Genomic DNA, 14274 nt, shown 5'->3' with positions numbered 1-14274 from the left:
TAGAGAGAGAGAGAGAGAGAGAGAATGAATCAATCTTTTTATATTTAAAATTAAAAAAATTTTTTTTAATGTTTTTTTTTAAATTTATTTTTGATACAGAGAGAGACAGAGCATGAGATGGGTAGGGTTAGAGAGAGAAGGAGACACAGAACCGGAAGCAGGCTCCAGGTTCTGAGCTAGCTGTCAGCACAGAGCCTGACGCGGGGCTCGAACCCACGAACATGAGATCTGACCTGAGCCGAAGCTGGAGGCTTAACTGACTGAGCCACCCAGGCACCCCTATATTTTAAAAATTTTAAATGTTTTATTTATTTTTGAGAGAGAGACAGCATGAACAGGGGAGGGTCTGAGGGAGAGAGAGACATAGAATCTGAAGACAGGCTCCAGGATCTGAGCTAGCTGTCAGCACAGAGCCTGACACAAGGCTCGAACCCACAGACTGTGAGTTCATGACCTGAACCGAAGTCGGATGCTTAACTGACTGAGCCACTCAGGTGCCCTGGGAGTGAATCAGTCTTAAGCAGGCTCTACCATCAGCATGGAGCCCAGTGCGGGGCTGGATCCCACAGCTCAGGGATCATGGCCTGAGCTGAAATCAAGAGTCAGATACTTAACTGACTGAGTCATCCAACCACCCCTATTTTTATTTTCAATAACCATACTAATACATATGAAGTGTGAGGTCATTGTGGTTTTGATTTGCATTTCACTAATGATTACTGGTGGTTGGGATTTTTTCATGTGCTTATTGGCCATTTGTACATTGTCTTTAAGGAAATGTCTGTTTAGGTCCTTTGCCCATTTTATAATTGGGTTGTTTTATTCTTGTTAATTTATAGGAATTCTTTATATATTCTGAATCTAAATTCCTTATTAGATATATGATTTGCAAATCTTTTCTCTCATTCTGTGGGTTGCCTTTTCATTCTGTTGATACTGTCCTTTCATGAATAAAATTTTGATAATTTTTTATCAAATTTAATTTGATAATTAAAATTTGATAAAATTTTAATTTTGATAAAGTGCAATTTATCTATTTTTATTATTGTTGCTTATGGTTTTGTTGTTATTGCCAAGAAATCATTGCTAATTCAGTGTTATGAGACATTTTCCTTATGTTTTCTTCTAAGGGTTTATAGTTTTAGCTTTTACATGTAGGTTTTTGATCCTTTATGAATGAGTAATATGTGGCCTAGGTAAGAGTCCAACTTCATTTTTTTTTGCAGGTGATCTTGACAGTCTTGTTGAAAATTATTTTGGCCATTTTATATGAGGGTTTATTTCTGGGCTCTCATTCGTCTGTCTAGATGTTTGCCTTTATGCCAATACCACACTGTTTGATTACTGTAGCTTTGTAGTAAGTTTTGAAATCAGTAAGTGTGAGAACTCCAATTTTGTTCTTTTTCAAGATTGTCTTCGCTATTTGGAGTTCCTTGAAATTCCATATGAATTTTAGGACGGACTATTCTATTTCTGCAAAAAAACACAACTAGGATATCAATACAGATTATATTAAATCTCTAGATCTCTTTTGGTAGTATTGACATCTTCACAATGTGAAGTCTTTCAACCTATTTATTTGTGTCTTCTTACATTTTGTAATTTTAATTTTTTTTAATTTAAAAAAGGTTTTATTTTTTTAAGTAATATCTACATCCAACATGGGATGGGGCTCAAACTTACAACTCTCTGATCAAGAATTGCATATTCTCCTGACTGAGCCAGCCAAGTGCCCCTCATTTTGTAGTTTTTAGTATACAGTCTCAAGTTTACTCCTAAGTATCTTTTTTTGTTGAGGAAGCAGCTTTTATTCGTGCATTATCTCCAGAAACCAAAAAGACTGTACCCACTGTGGGCACCTCCTACTCTTTTGGGGAAGGGAAGAGATAGAGATTGCCTTTTGGTTTCCCAAAGTCCCAGTCTTCCCCCTCCCTGGGTAGCCTTAGAAATTCAGTAGCAATACTGTTGTTTATTTTTTTTTCAACAATGCCTGATGCAGCTACTTAGTAATAATTATCCATGAAAGAGGATGAGGGGAAGCAGTTGGGTGAGTAAAAGTAATGCACAAAAAACAGTAACATAGCCTATTGATGGTCCTCTGTCCTGCCTCAGTGGCTTGATCCTTCATTGGTTGCATTTTTCTTTATGCTGAATCACACCTTTCTGAATCAGATTGGGGATTTCCACCACCAGCCACGGACCCGTGGGGCGAGCGAGTCCAAACTTGAGCATGTTCCTGGTCCACAATGGCTTGAAGTAATTGGTCAGGCTTATTTTGCCACCCCTGTACATCTCTGCTGCTTTTCTGTCAAATTCAGGGACTATAATTTCTGGAGCAGCAGTGGAGTATGTGATAGGAATGTCAGACTTGATGTCAGACTCATGGAGGTCATGGATGTACCAGCATTTTCCAAAACACCGTATCTTTTCCTTGTTGGACTCCATTTGGAACCATTCATTGTCCACATTCTCCTTGTTCTCTTCATATCAGATAAGAGACCGATATTCCTCTTTGAGTTGCTGTACCGACAACTCACAGTTTTGAGGTCTAGTGTTGGTCTTCAGCCGTCTTGGACAAGGGCACCTGGAAAGACGGTTTTAAGAAATGATTGTTAGTGGGGGTTGAATAAGATCATCACTGAGATCTCTGCCTGCCTAGTTAACAAAGATCAGGGCCCAAAAAGATTTCTATTTCTATATTTGGTACTAATGAAGTATATTTAATCTGATCCTTTAAATAGAATTATTTTCTTTCCAGATTGTTCATTGTTAGTATACAGAAACACTATGCACCTAGCATGGGTTATAGAACTGTATTAAAGCAAAAAAGAAGTCTTAAACCTTAAGATCATAATCCTTCCTTAAGAAAGCTTGCAAAGGAATGATAAGGCAAGAGTTACACACATGACAAAGATAGAATACATCGAACACTAACCACGATGATAAAGGGTGAGGGACTAAAGCTGAGGGGGGAGGGAGGTGTGAGCTCTCTGATGCCAAGGGTCAGGCTGGAGCAGGATGTTGGAACATGGATGGGGGATTTCAGACAAAGCTAGAGAATCTGTTATCTTGCACCATTGACTAGAATTCTTAATTTCTTTGCTGTGTGAAGTTATTTTAAATCTTTCATTTGTAGAACAAGTATTGTTTTTTAAAAGAAACAGTGGTTTTAGGTACTTTTAAAAATTGGCTGGACTGGGGCACCTGAGTGGCACAGTCAATTAAGCCTCTCTTGATTTTGGCTCAGGTCATGATCTCACGATTTGTGAGTTCAAGCCCCATGTAGGGCTCTGTGCTGACAGAGTGGAGCCTGCTTGGGATTCTCTCGCCCTCTCTCTCTGCCCCTCCTTGCCTCCCTCTCTCTCTCTCTCTCAAAATAAATAAATTTAAAAAATTTTTTAGAGAATTGGCTGGACTTAACTTTAAAAAGTGGAGCTATTAAGCATGATTTGTTGTGCTTTTTAGATGAGTGACTTGCTACCTAAACTTCCTGTTCTTTGCAGAGCAGTAAACTATTTTCCTTTTCAGACATGAATGAACACAGCTCTAGAAGTCACAGTATCTTCCTGATCAATATTAAACAAGAGAATGTAGAGACCGAGAAAAAGCTCAGTGGGAAGCTTTATCTAGTTGATTTGGCTGGGAGCGAAAAGGTAATTGGTTCCTTATTCGTATTATCTATAATTTCCCTGTTAATCTGCTTTAGTGTGCAGTGGTATAATTTTTATATCCTTTACTATTCCCGGGTTTCAAAGAGCTTTCAAAATTCTGGTGTTGTGCCAAGATGCTATTACTTTTAACCTTCATTTCCCTGCCCTCTCATTTCTGGTCCTGAAGGCCCATATTCACATCACAGGAGATGCTATGAGTGCCACTTTGGGTTTGTGCCACGTGGGCCCCAGTGAGGACAGTAGGCAAGTGTTGGTGTGCACTTAGCCTGGCAAAGGCAGCAGTACAGACGCAGGAAGGACATGACCTTCTGAGGAAAGGGAAGATCCCATATTGTGCCAGAAATTGGCTTTGCCATTGGACTGTGGCCGTCCTGCGTCTGCAGGTTTGTGTGCCGACAGAAGCTCTGGAACCCGGGGCTCTCTCTGCATTCCCTGCTTCTCTCTGCAATAGGTGTGGTCTGATGGGGCCTCTGGGCAGCCTCACTTCCTTCGGACCGGTCGGCCTAGAGCCAGGGTTGTGGCCCAAAGCCCTGCATTTTCTCTGGTTTTATCAAGGCTTCTTTTGGTCTCCATCCCATGCTCTCCAAGGCACTGGCTGAGGCCATACTCTAGACCAGATGGGCTCTCCAGAGCCCCTCTACCTGCCTCTGCCCAGTCTCCCGCCTGCCTCTGCCCAGTCTCCCGCCTGCCCCTGCCCAGCCTCCTGCCTGCCCTCCCCTAGCCTCACTTCTGTAGCATTCCCAGAGGCTCCGCTGCCACACCCTGGCTGGGGCACTGCTCCCCTTGGGTGGACATCACAGAGCCAGTCCCTGTGCACAATACTGTGTGGACTCCGTCACTGGTGAACTCGTGCTGACTGTCCCCATCAGGGCCAGCCCTAAAGCTTGGTCTGTCTCCCGCCTAGTTGATCACACCTACTGCCCCCCACCAGTGAGTTGCTATCTTCCCAAGTTACGGCCACTAACGTCCATGGAAGTAATGGCTACTGGAAATGTTCTCCTGTAAGCATGTGTAAAGCTGTGAGTGGAGTGTCATCTGAATGTTCCTAGAAAATTTTCTGGTTGGGAACTTAATATTTTACTGGTACAGGCTTGTAACTTGAATTAAAGAGACAACACACCGGAATGGGAATACGGAGCAGCATTGCTTAGTTCTAGGCTAACCGCTGGCAACCAGGCCGCGCTTTGCTGGTCTGGAGAGAGAGCCCAGTGGCCCCTTTGCTCTTCTTTCCCTTTAGAGCACGTAGATGAGTCTCTGCGGCCTCACTGCAGCTGGAAAAAGCCTAAAGCTGGCAGTTCAGTGTGGAGGCCTGTCCCCTGCACAGTGTCAGATACTGGTGGGACATTTTAATGTCACGGTCCTGCACATTGTTTCTTTGGCTCACATCCATTTTCCTTTGCCCTCGATGTGTCCACATGGATGTGTCCGTGTGATCTAGTAGAATGAACTCTGGGCTCTAATCCCTAACTCCCCTAAATGCATTCTTCGCTTGAGTTGGCAATCGGGCATCTCTGGAGCGCAGTTTTCCCTTGTCTGTAACAGGAAGGCACTGGCACCCGCCTTGCATATTTCATGGAGTGAAGATGCTCACGTTTGAAAGCACCTTAAACAAGACTGTGTGAATGGGCTGTTACTATTTGTGACCCATCAGCTGTATTATTTCTCTGTCAGCAGACAGTTCTCAGAGATGAATATCTGTCGTATTTGAAAACACCTCCTGCTAGACGTGCACTCATTCCTATCATTAGGAGTTTCTCCTTTATTCATAATTAAAATCGGTCTCTGCGCAGTGTAAAATCACTTCCCTGCTTTCCTTTCTTCAGAGAGCAGCTGCTCAGCCTGCATTGTTTGTCCAGTCAGCAGAGCTACGAATTGCGTTGCGTTCCGTTTCCCTAGCATCTGAAAACTGCTCTCTTCCTAGAGCAGATGCTGTCATATAAAAATGTCAGTGATAGCACAGCAGAAGAGAAGCTGCATGTGGTCCCTGTGGCTGCAGAGAAGAGACAAATGCACAATGTAACAGACATTCTCTTGACTTTGATGCCCCCAGGTATCTTCCCTTTTGGATGATTGTTCCCTTTTTTCTTGCTCTGGGAGTAAGTAAGGGAGGGGACGGAGTCTGGACAGCTCCTGCCACCTCTAGTCCCTTGCCTGAAGTTGGAGCTCATAATTGACACTTCCCCAATATTTCCACTTACCGTAGCCAGGATGTTTTCACTTCAGGAGTTCCCCTTGGCTCCCCCTGGTGCAGAGGCTGTCGCTTAGGTTTGCGGGGCCCCGGCCCTGTGACAGCACAGCAGAGCCTGGTTCCCCTGGATGGATGTCCCCCAGGGATCCATCCAGCTCCACCCCTTGAGGCACGTCAGCCATTCTCCTAAAACCTAATTGAGAGGAAAATGACAGGAGGGGACACGTCCCTAGCCTCAGGCACAAGGGAAGGTTTGATCAATGTGATTCTTACTTACTTTTATTTTTTTCTTGTGTTCCAAGAGGATTCACATCTATGTCCCTCAACTGCCAGCCTTCTGCCCTCCTGTGAATTGGAATTTTCTACTCTGTGCTTTTGCTGTGGTGTGCAGCTCACTGCTTTCTCTTCTCTCTGGTAGGTCAGCAAGACGGGTGCCGAGGGAGCTGTTCTCGACGAAGCTAAAAATATCAATAAATCTTTGTCTGCTCTTGGAAATGTGATCTCTGCCTTGGCAGAAGGGACAGTAAGTGATCCTGTCCCCATCTATGAAACGAAATTATGAGAAGTCTCTTTTTGGGTCTGGATATTCTCTTTGCCACATGCCCAAGAGATTTGTTTATTTTTCTTTGGGAAAGGACAGAGGGAATCCTGGCTGTAGATACCCTGCCTACTGGGAGATCTAGTCCATTAAAATGTATGAGTGATGGCGCTGATTTCCTATTACCAGGTCCCCGAATGGGCCCTCTGAACTTTAGCCAGATCCAAAGACCGGGCAACAAATTCTTATTTCACACATGTTTCTAAGCCCAGTGTCTCCAACATTATGTTTCTTCGTTGAATGGACAATGACTGTAACAGCCAATACTTCTTCTTTTCCTAAATAGAAGACACACGTGCCCTACCGGGACAGCAAGATGACTCGGATTCTTCAGGACTCTCTGGGTGGGAACTGTAGGACAACCATCGTTATTTGCTGCTCTCCCTCTGTCTTCAATGAGGCTGAGACCAAGTCAACACTGATGTTTGGGCAAAGGTGGGTGTAGTCTCATTCCCATGCTCTGAGCTGGGTCTCAGGTGTTAGAGCGAGTAGTGAGGGGCTGTCCCTGAGAAAGTAGACCGAGGGGGCAAGCAGCCTGTTACTAAATGGTATCTAGCAGGTAATGCCTGTAAACTTGAGTCATCATTCATTGAGGCCGATGAATAACTAAATTTTAAAATATTGGGCAGAAGTATAGCCAATCAGGGCTATGATATTTAATAAAGATGCTCAGACTTAGTATAGATGTGATTGCTAGTAATTCAATCGGGTATTGCTTTTGTTCTTTGTGGAATTCAGTCTCACAGGTTTACAGGATTTTAAGTGTATATAGTTCAAGACTGATACCTGCCTTTCACTCCAGTGTTTGGGATCAACTGCTGAGTTGATAGAACCAGAAACTTGGATGAATGTAGAGTAGTTGCATAAATATAAAAGGGGCCAAAGGAAATCCTCATACTAACCCTGGGAGCAGGAAGCACACAATGTATACTCAGGGGAGGGCAAGGTGGCCGCCATCTTCCCACCTTCAGAATTGTCCAAGTAGACTTCCTGGATCTCTGCGAGCTAACAGTTGGGCAGCAGGATACCACACTAATCCTGAGACAACACTTCCGTGTGTGAGTTAGGGCATGCCTTCCTGACCTTCCTGCCCAGCCCTCCCACAGCCCAGGGCCCACCTCCTTCAGCCATGGTCCCTCAGCATCAGTTCAGCATATGGATTCTAGTGCCTTTCAATCCTGAACAGCTGTACAATCTTCAGACAAGTCACTAGTCTTTGAACTGTAGCTGCCTTATTTGTAAATGGATGCCCAGAGCTCTCCTCCCAGCTTCCTCCAGGGAATGTGATGTGTGGTTATGCCTGAGACATAGTTTAAGACTCCTGGAGAAAGGACAGATGGGGGTGGGCATTCTGCACAGGAAATTGTTACTACTTGTTTAAACTGCATTAAATCCCAGTCATTTCCTGAGCCCACAACAGAACATAGAATTACTCAGTCATGGCACCTGTGGGATGTCTAAATAAATAATAATTACATCAAAATGTTGTAGAACTAATCTATCTTTTAAACTGGATTTGGGTCCTTTACTTCTCAGATCACTTCCTTGATTAGTCAAATGCTTAGGTCCGTGAATTACAGCAGGATAGCACCTACTTTTCTCAAGGGTCACACATGGGATACTTAGAAGCCAGTATCTGTGTATAGGAAATACAGACCCCCCCCATGGTGACTGTCTGGCCTGTCCTGTCTCTCCCGGTCTCTTCATCTTAAGCTTTAACATTTTTCTCTGAAGACATGTTTGAGCAGACCAGCACCAAATGCATTTATGGAGGAAATACCTCTTTTAAAAAAGTTTCTCACATGCAAAGCAAAAATAATCTGATTCGTTACAAGCTGGCATTGTCCCAGGGCTTAGGTATCTGTCTCAGGGTTGCTGTTGTGAGTGGGCATTTGCAGCTGTCTTTAGGAAGAGCCTGTAAATCCAAACGATTTTCCTCTTTTTTCTGATTTTCCTGAGGCAATCGTCAAGCATCATCATTATTGCTGGCTGTTTTTTTTAGGGCTGAGCACATGCCAGGAATGTCAAGTCCGCATAGTAGATCTACCAGGTGGGCCTGACTTCACCTGTGTGCAGAGGATGACATTGAGGCTTAGACTCAAAGTTGGTAGATACTGCGCCTGAGTCCACATAGCCAGGAAATGACTGTATGTGTAGGATGACATAGGATGGGGACAATAATATGTGGCCCACAGCCTCTTTTAAAAAATATTTTTAAATGTTTGATTATTTTTGAGAGGGAGACAGAGCACAAGCAGGGGAGGGGGAGAGAGGGAGACACAGAATCTGAAGCAGGCTCTAGGCTCTGAGCTGTCAGCACAGAGCTGACACGGGGCTTGGACTCATAAACCACAAGATTATGACCTGACCAAAATCATATGACTAACTGACTGAGCCACCCAGGTGCCCCTGGACCCATAACCTCTTATATGCAGGCTGCTTGCTTGATCAGGAACCTTGATGAGCACAGGCCTCGGGGTCAGTAAGTCTATTTTGAAGCCAAGTTCTGCTACTGATCCATTCCCTTCTCTTGTTTACTTCTCTCCGAGACTCTGTCCTTGTCTGTAGGGAGAAATATAACGCCTCCCTCTGAGAGTTGTTGGGAGGATTAATGAGTTGCTTCAGTTTTTACCTAGCACAAGGGTGGCGGGCACGTAATAGGTGTTCAGTGATTGTAGATTTTCCTTTTCCTCCATCTTCAACAGTGTTCAGTCTGGGCAAGTCACAGAATGGATGGGGCTGCTCTGAATGGAACGGAATGTATGGGACAGGATGGGGATGGAAGGGGCTAGACTGAGTGAGGTAGAGTTAGAATTAAGTTTCTGAAATGAAAGACTGAAGAAATACTGATACTAATTTGGGGCTCCAGGAAATAAAAGTAAAATGTCAATTATCTTTTCAACTGGAATAGGTTGGTCTGCTATCTTTTAGGAGATTCATGTGGACACTGGGCTCCATGAGGGCAGGGACTGGGTTTATCCTCTGCATCAGTTGTCCCAACAAGCAGCCAGCACAACTCAGTGTGCGAAAGAGGGTCATGAAATCAATGCTTATTGAATGAATGAATGAATGGATGAATCAAAGGCTTATTGTGTAGGATTCCTTAGAACATTAGGGTAGGTGCTGAACTATTATGTACAGAAGTTTGGTTAGGTTTAGATCTGGTTTGTTTTCCAGCCTATAATTAGAAAGGTGTGAGGTTTTGTTCCTCTCCCACTATCCCTGAGTTAGTTAATGGATACTTCTAGGACCTCTAACTTCTCTGTGGGGCCAATACCTGCTCTATTGTTAAATATACGCATTGAACCCAATTACACGGCAGACAGGAGTCTGAACATCGGATTAGACATGGTATCTGATAGCTAATGAGATTAAGCACTTTGAATTCAGAAAAGACTGCTGGGCACATCTCAGAGTCAGTGTAACGAGCATTCATTATACTCTTGTTGCAGGGGTGGTCAGACCTTAGGGCTATACAAGATTCCTTCATTATTCCTATGTGCTCCTTTCAAGGGCATGAAGAAAGTCCATATTTGTTGCTAGGCTATTTTATTGTATTGATGCACTGAATAAAACAATAGTATGTCCTTTGAAGCAGTGGAAACATGATAGAATCTCCAAATGCCTGAGGGCACTCTACCAAGTCAGCACTACTTTAGGATTCTAGATTAGGTCCTGGAATTAAAAGGGGAAAAATGCACATTACCTGTTTATTGGTTTCAGTGGTGAATTCTGGCTCTTCAATTTGATCAGACCTGTGCCAGTTAGCCCCCAAGTGCCCAGCTTTATGCTAGTCAAGGAACAGAAGGCGTTTGCTGTGCTCTCAGAGAGCTTTTAATCTATTTGAGAGGGAACTCTTGAATTTCCAGGCAGCCCAGAGTCAAAAAGCTGGACTGTGGGGAAACAGAACATTTCCTGCTTTTAAGGGAGAAGGTACTCAAATTAGAGCACTTTTATTGATTTTTTTTTTGGTTTTGTTTTAGCTTCCAGCATTTTATATTTTAGTCTTTAATTACTCTTCCAAAGAACTTTCATGGCACTATTCGAAAAGGATTGTTGTCAGTTTTACAAGTATGAACTTGAATCACCCAATTATCTTGGAAGCCTATTTAATGTACCTTGATTTGGGGTAGTAAAGACTCCAAGGGGCAGGCCAGTCAGTTTGGAGAAAGCCTAAATCAGCACATCTTTGGCACTAAGACTTTTGATTGATGTAGCATGAATAAATCAAAGGCTTTATTTGTACGTTGAATGTGGAAAGAGAGTTGATAATTTAGGGAAAGTAACAGTCTACTTTTTATGCTGTGTGTTTTTTTTTTTTTCAAAATTTGCCACCTCTTGCCCAGTTTTGTGACAGCTGCATTAGTCCTGAGTGGTGTGCATGCAAAACTCATGTCATCAGAGCATGACAACAAATTATCTGCAAGGGTAAGAGCGAACACTTTGGTGAAGGGAGACCCTAGGCTACCTTTGTGACATAAAGTGAAAATAGACTCAGATCATCCCCTGTTGACACATCTGTTGCTAGAACACCAATAAGGTTGATTTTTGGAGGGAGGCATACTGTGGGTGATGGACGTTTAACCAGATGCCAAATCCTTATCCAAATCAGTAATTCCTTAGTGTTTCTCAGGAGGCTGGAGCTTTTAGAAAGACACAAAATTTGGAGCTTTTTAATTTTTCCTTCCCTATATCATCCTCACTCAGGAGCAAGGTAATGGCCTCACCAGGAAATGAGAAGGTGCTTTGCATCAGTCATGTTTCCAGAAGAAGGTTAGGTGTTTTATGAGGGACCTGGGACTTTGAGCACATTAGAAGGTTTGATGATTTTATGTGTCAGCATGGCTAGGCTCTAGTCCTCAATTACTTAACCAAAGACTAATTTAGGTGTTGCCATCAAGGTATTTTGTAGATGTGGTTAACATCTACCATCAGTTGATGTTAAGTAAAGCACATTACTCTCCATAATATGGGTACTCTCCATAATATGAGTTTTGACACTGCCAGTCTGCCCTGTGGCTTTCAGACTTTCCAGTCTCTGCAATCATGTGAGAAATACAGAAATCTAAGGTATATCTTATACATATATATCAGATATATGTGTATGTGTGTGTGTATATATATATATATAGGGATGGATATATATGTATGGATGTATATATATGTATGTGTGTGTATATACATATATACATATATATATGTGTGTGTATATACATATATACATATATATATATATATATATATATATATATGAATCTATCTATTCCTATACCTGTGTCACTGGTTCTGTCTCTCTGGAGAACCCTGACTGATGGGGAAGGGTGCTAGGCTACCTCCTCCCACCCCACAGTAGGAGGATCTCCATCTGTCTGTCACACCGTTCACCACTCAGAGTCACACATTACAGAGGTAGTCTGTACGTTGAAGGTGTGAGGTTGTTTGGAGCTCCTTGTTCAAATGCCAGTACTATCCTAAACACCTGGAGAAAGAAGAAGAATGTTGAAACCAAACAGTTGGGGAGATGCTAAGAACAAACATCTTTCTGGCTCTTCCCAGAGGGGTCAAAGTAATGAGAAAAGAAATTCCAGTGATATGTAGCGTGTGTATCATTTAGAACGGACTATGGCCAGAAAGTACAAGTATAGGCAGTTATTGAGGAATTGGGTAGGGATGGGATTTATCATGCGGAATGATGTGAACCAAGTAGTTCTACAACTCCCTTCTTCAATAAGGGCTTGATTCAAGTGCCAAATTATGAGAATGCCTGTGGAGTGTTGTCACCCATGGGGTTAACCAAGGAGGTAGAAATGGACATGGTTGGCAGTCCTAGATGCCTAGACGTGTGCTTCTGAACATGTAAATTGCGAATTTAGTGACAGAGGGCCCTGGAGGTGCTGGGCAGGAAATGGCAGAATGCTCAGGGACACTCCTTAGGGGAGTGTGTCTAAAAGAATCCTTTTCTGACTGTCTCCCTTTGGGCATCTGGACAGAAGATGTGCCGTGGCCTCTGCTCTTTGCTGTGCTTGGTCTGCCTTCTTTAAAGGTGGCTAACTTCATTAGCATTGTGATCTGTTAAAAACTGGGTCCTGTTCCCTTCCTGTGGGGAAAGGAAATATTATACCTGGGGCAAGTCTGGATCATATATTATTTAAGTAGTGTTTGAGTCTCCAAAGCAAGCAGAAACAAAGAAAAACTGCAAAACAGATACCCTGATAACTACACACCCTCAAAATTTGGCTCATTTGTGCTGAATGGGTCTTGGTTTGGGGATCTATATCTGAGGTTAGTTAAGGTGTTTCCCTGAGTAGCCTTTGGCTAGGGTTTTGCTCAGTGTCTGCTATGGATATAATTTATGGAATAGGCTTTTATTTCTATATGTGGCTTGGGGGCTCTGGTTGAAAGACCTGAGGGTCTTTGGAAATGAAGACTCAAGATACTTCTCTGCTCCTTTGTGAGTGATCAAGTTACACCAGGATTAATCAAATGTTGTTATGGTGAGATTGACCTATAAAGATGATGAATGAGCAGTATATTTATGGCTAGAGTAAGGCTCCTGCAGATTACTGGCTTGTTTTCCTATATCACAGAGATAAACTCCCAGGAACTATAGGGCTCGGTGGTATCACTATGGCTACATAGCTTCAGCTAGGCAAAATCGTAAAACCTGCCTTAGGAACGTTTTTCATTATCTGCTGTCCTGTTGATTTTATGTGTCCTTATAAGCTACTTGAAATTCTTTCAGGTTGAAGAGTAAATGCACATGTGTATGTACTCATGAGTCCCTGGCTTATGTCTATCACACAGTCCTTGAATGTTCAAGATCCATGTTGATTCACTATATTTGAACAGGGTCCAGATATAATGTTTAGTGTGATTATAGCTCGAAAGTATATGGAAAACCAAAATAAAAGAGCAAAGAGTTAGAAGTCACTTGCATATGCTCTAAAGTGGGCAAGGCAAAAAACTAAGTTGACCACTACCCAACCCACCCTGCTGGCAACGAGCTAAACATCTACCCAAAAGGAAAGGGAACTGTGAACTGCCAAATTAGATAGGACCTAATGATTAGGCTCTTCTATTCTGTAATTTTCCTGAAGTTCATGGTAAAAAGCAAAAGAGATTATAGATGTTCACTGTCTTTTGACTCTAATTCTTTTATGGGACCGAGAGACTGAGACATTCTTTATTCCGTTTTGTGAGGTTCGTTTCAACATCTTAGATAGACTGTTCTATTTAAAGGAAAACTCCAGGCACAGAGATTCAGGTATCTCTCTTAGCAACTCTAGTTTATTCCATGATCTAGAAATTCTTGTATCTGACTTAATTTCTTTCTATGTCACTTTATTTTTCTTAACTTTTCTTTTGTCGACTGTAACATACATACAATAAAATGCATACATAAAATGAATATATGTACACATGAAACTATTACCCAGCATCCTAGAAGCCTTTCTAGTATACCCTTCAGGTCAATACCCAAGCTTTCAAGGTTGTCATACTGATTTCTGTCAACATAGATTACTAGTGCCTATCTTTGAACTCTATATAAATAATAACATACACTACTGTTTTGTGTCTGGCTTCTTTTATGTAACATTGTATCTTTGAAATTCACTACGTTGTTAAGTGTAGTAGTAGTTTCATTTTTCATAGTTATATTGTATTTCATTGTATGAATATAGCATATATTGTATCCATTCTGTTGATGGACATTTAGACTGTTTTCTTTTGGGAGATATTATAAATGAAGTTAGTATGACATTGTCATAGGTAAATATTTGTCCTCATTTCTGTTGGTAATACATCTAGGAGTGGAG

General features: G+C 42.3%; 1 protein-coding gene across 2 annotated transcripts in view; it reads left to right on the top strand.

Annotated features, from left to right (window-relative positions):
* The window catches only part of KIF5C (kinesin family member 5C), a 151283-nt gene that overhangs the window by 72822 nt on the left and 64187 nt on the right, over positions 1 to 14274 (top strand). For both annotated transcript variants that reach the window (XM_029934612.1, XM_029934611.1), the window contains exons 8-10: positions 3529 to 3653; positions 6278 to 6382; positions 6744 to 6892. In XM_029934612.1, the coding sequence (XP_029790472.1) occupies positions 3529 to 3653; positions 6278 to 6382; positions 6744 to 6892 (379 nt within the window). The remainder of the gene's footprint in view (positions 1 to 3528; positions 3654 to 6277; positions 6383 to 6743; positions 6893 to 14274) is intronic.

The sequence above is a fragment of the Suricata suricatta genome, chromosome 3 (genome assembly GCF_006229205.1).
Source record: "Suricata suricatta isolate VVHF042 chromosome 3, meerkat_22Aug2017_6uvM2_HiC, whole genome shotgun sequence".
NCBI classification, from domain to species: Eukaryota; Metazoa; Chordata; class Mammalia; order Carnivora; family Herpestidae; genus Suricata; species Suricata suricatta.
The sequence above is the reverse complement of the archived record's forward strand: the minus strand, read 5'-3'. Positions and strand labels throughout refer to the sequence as shown.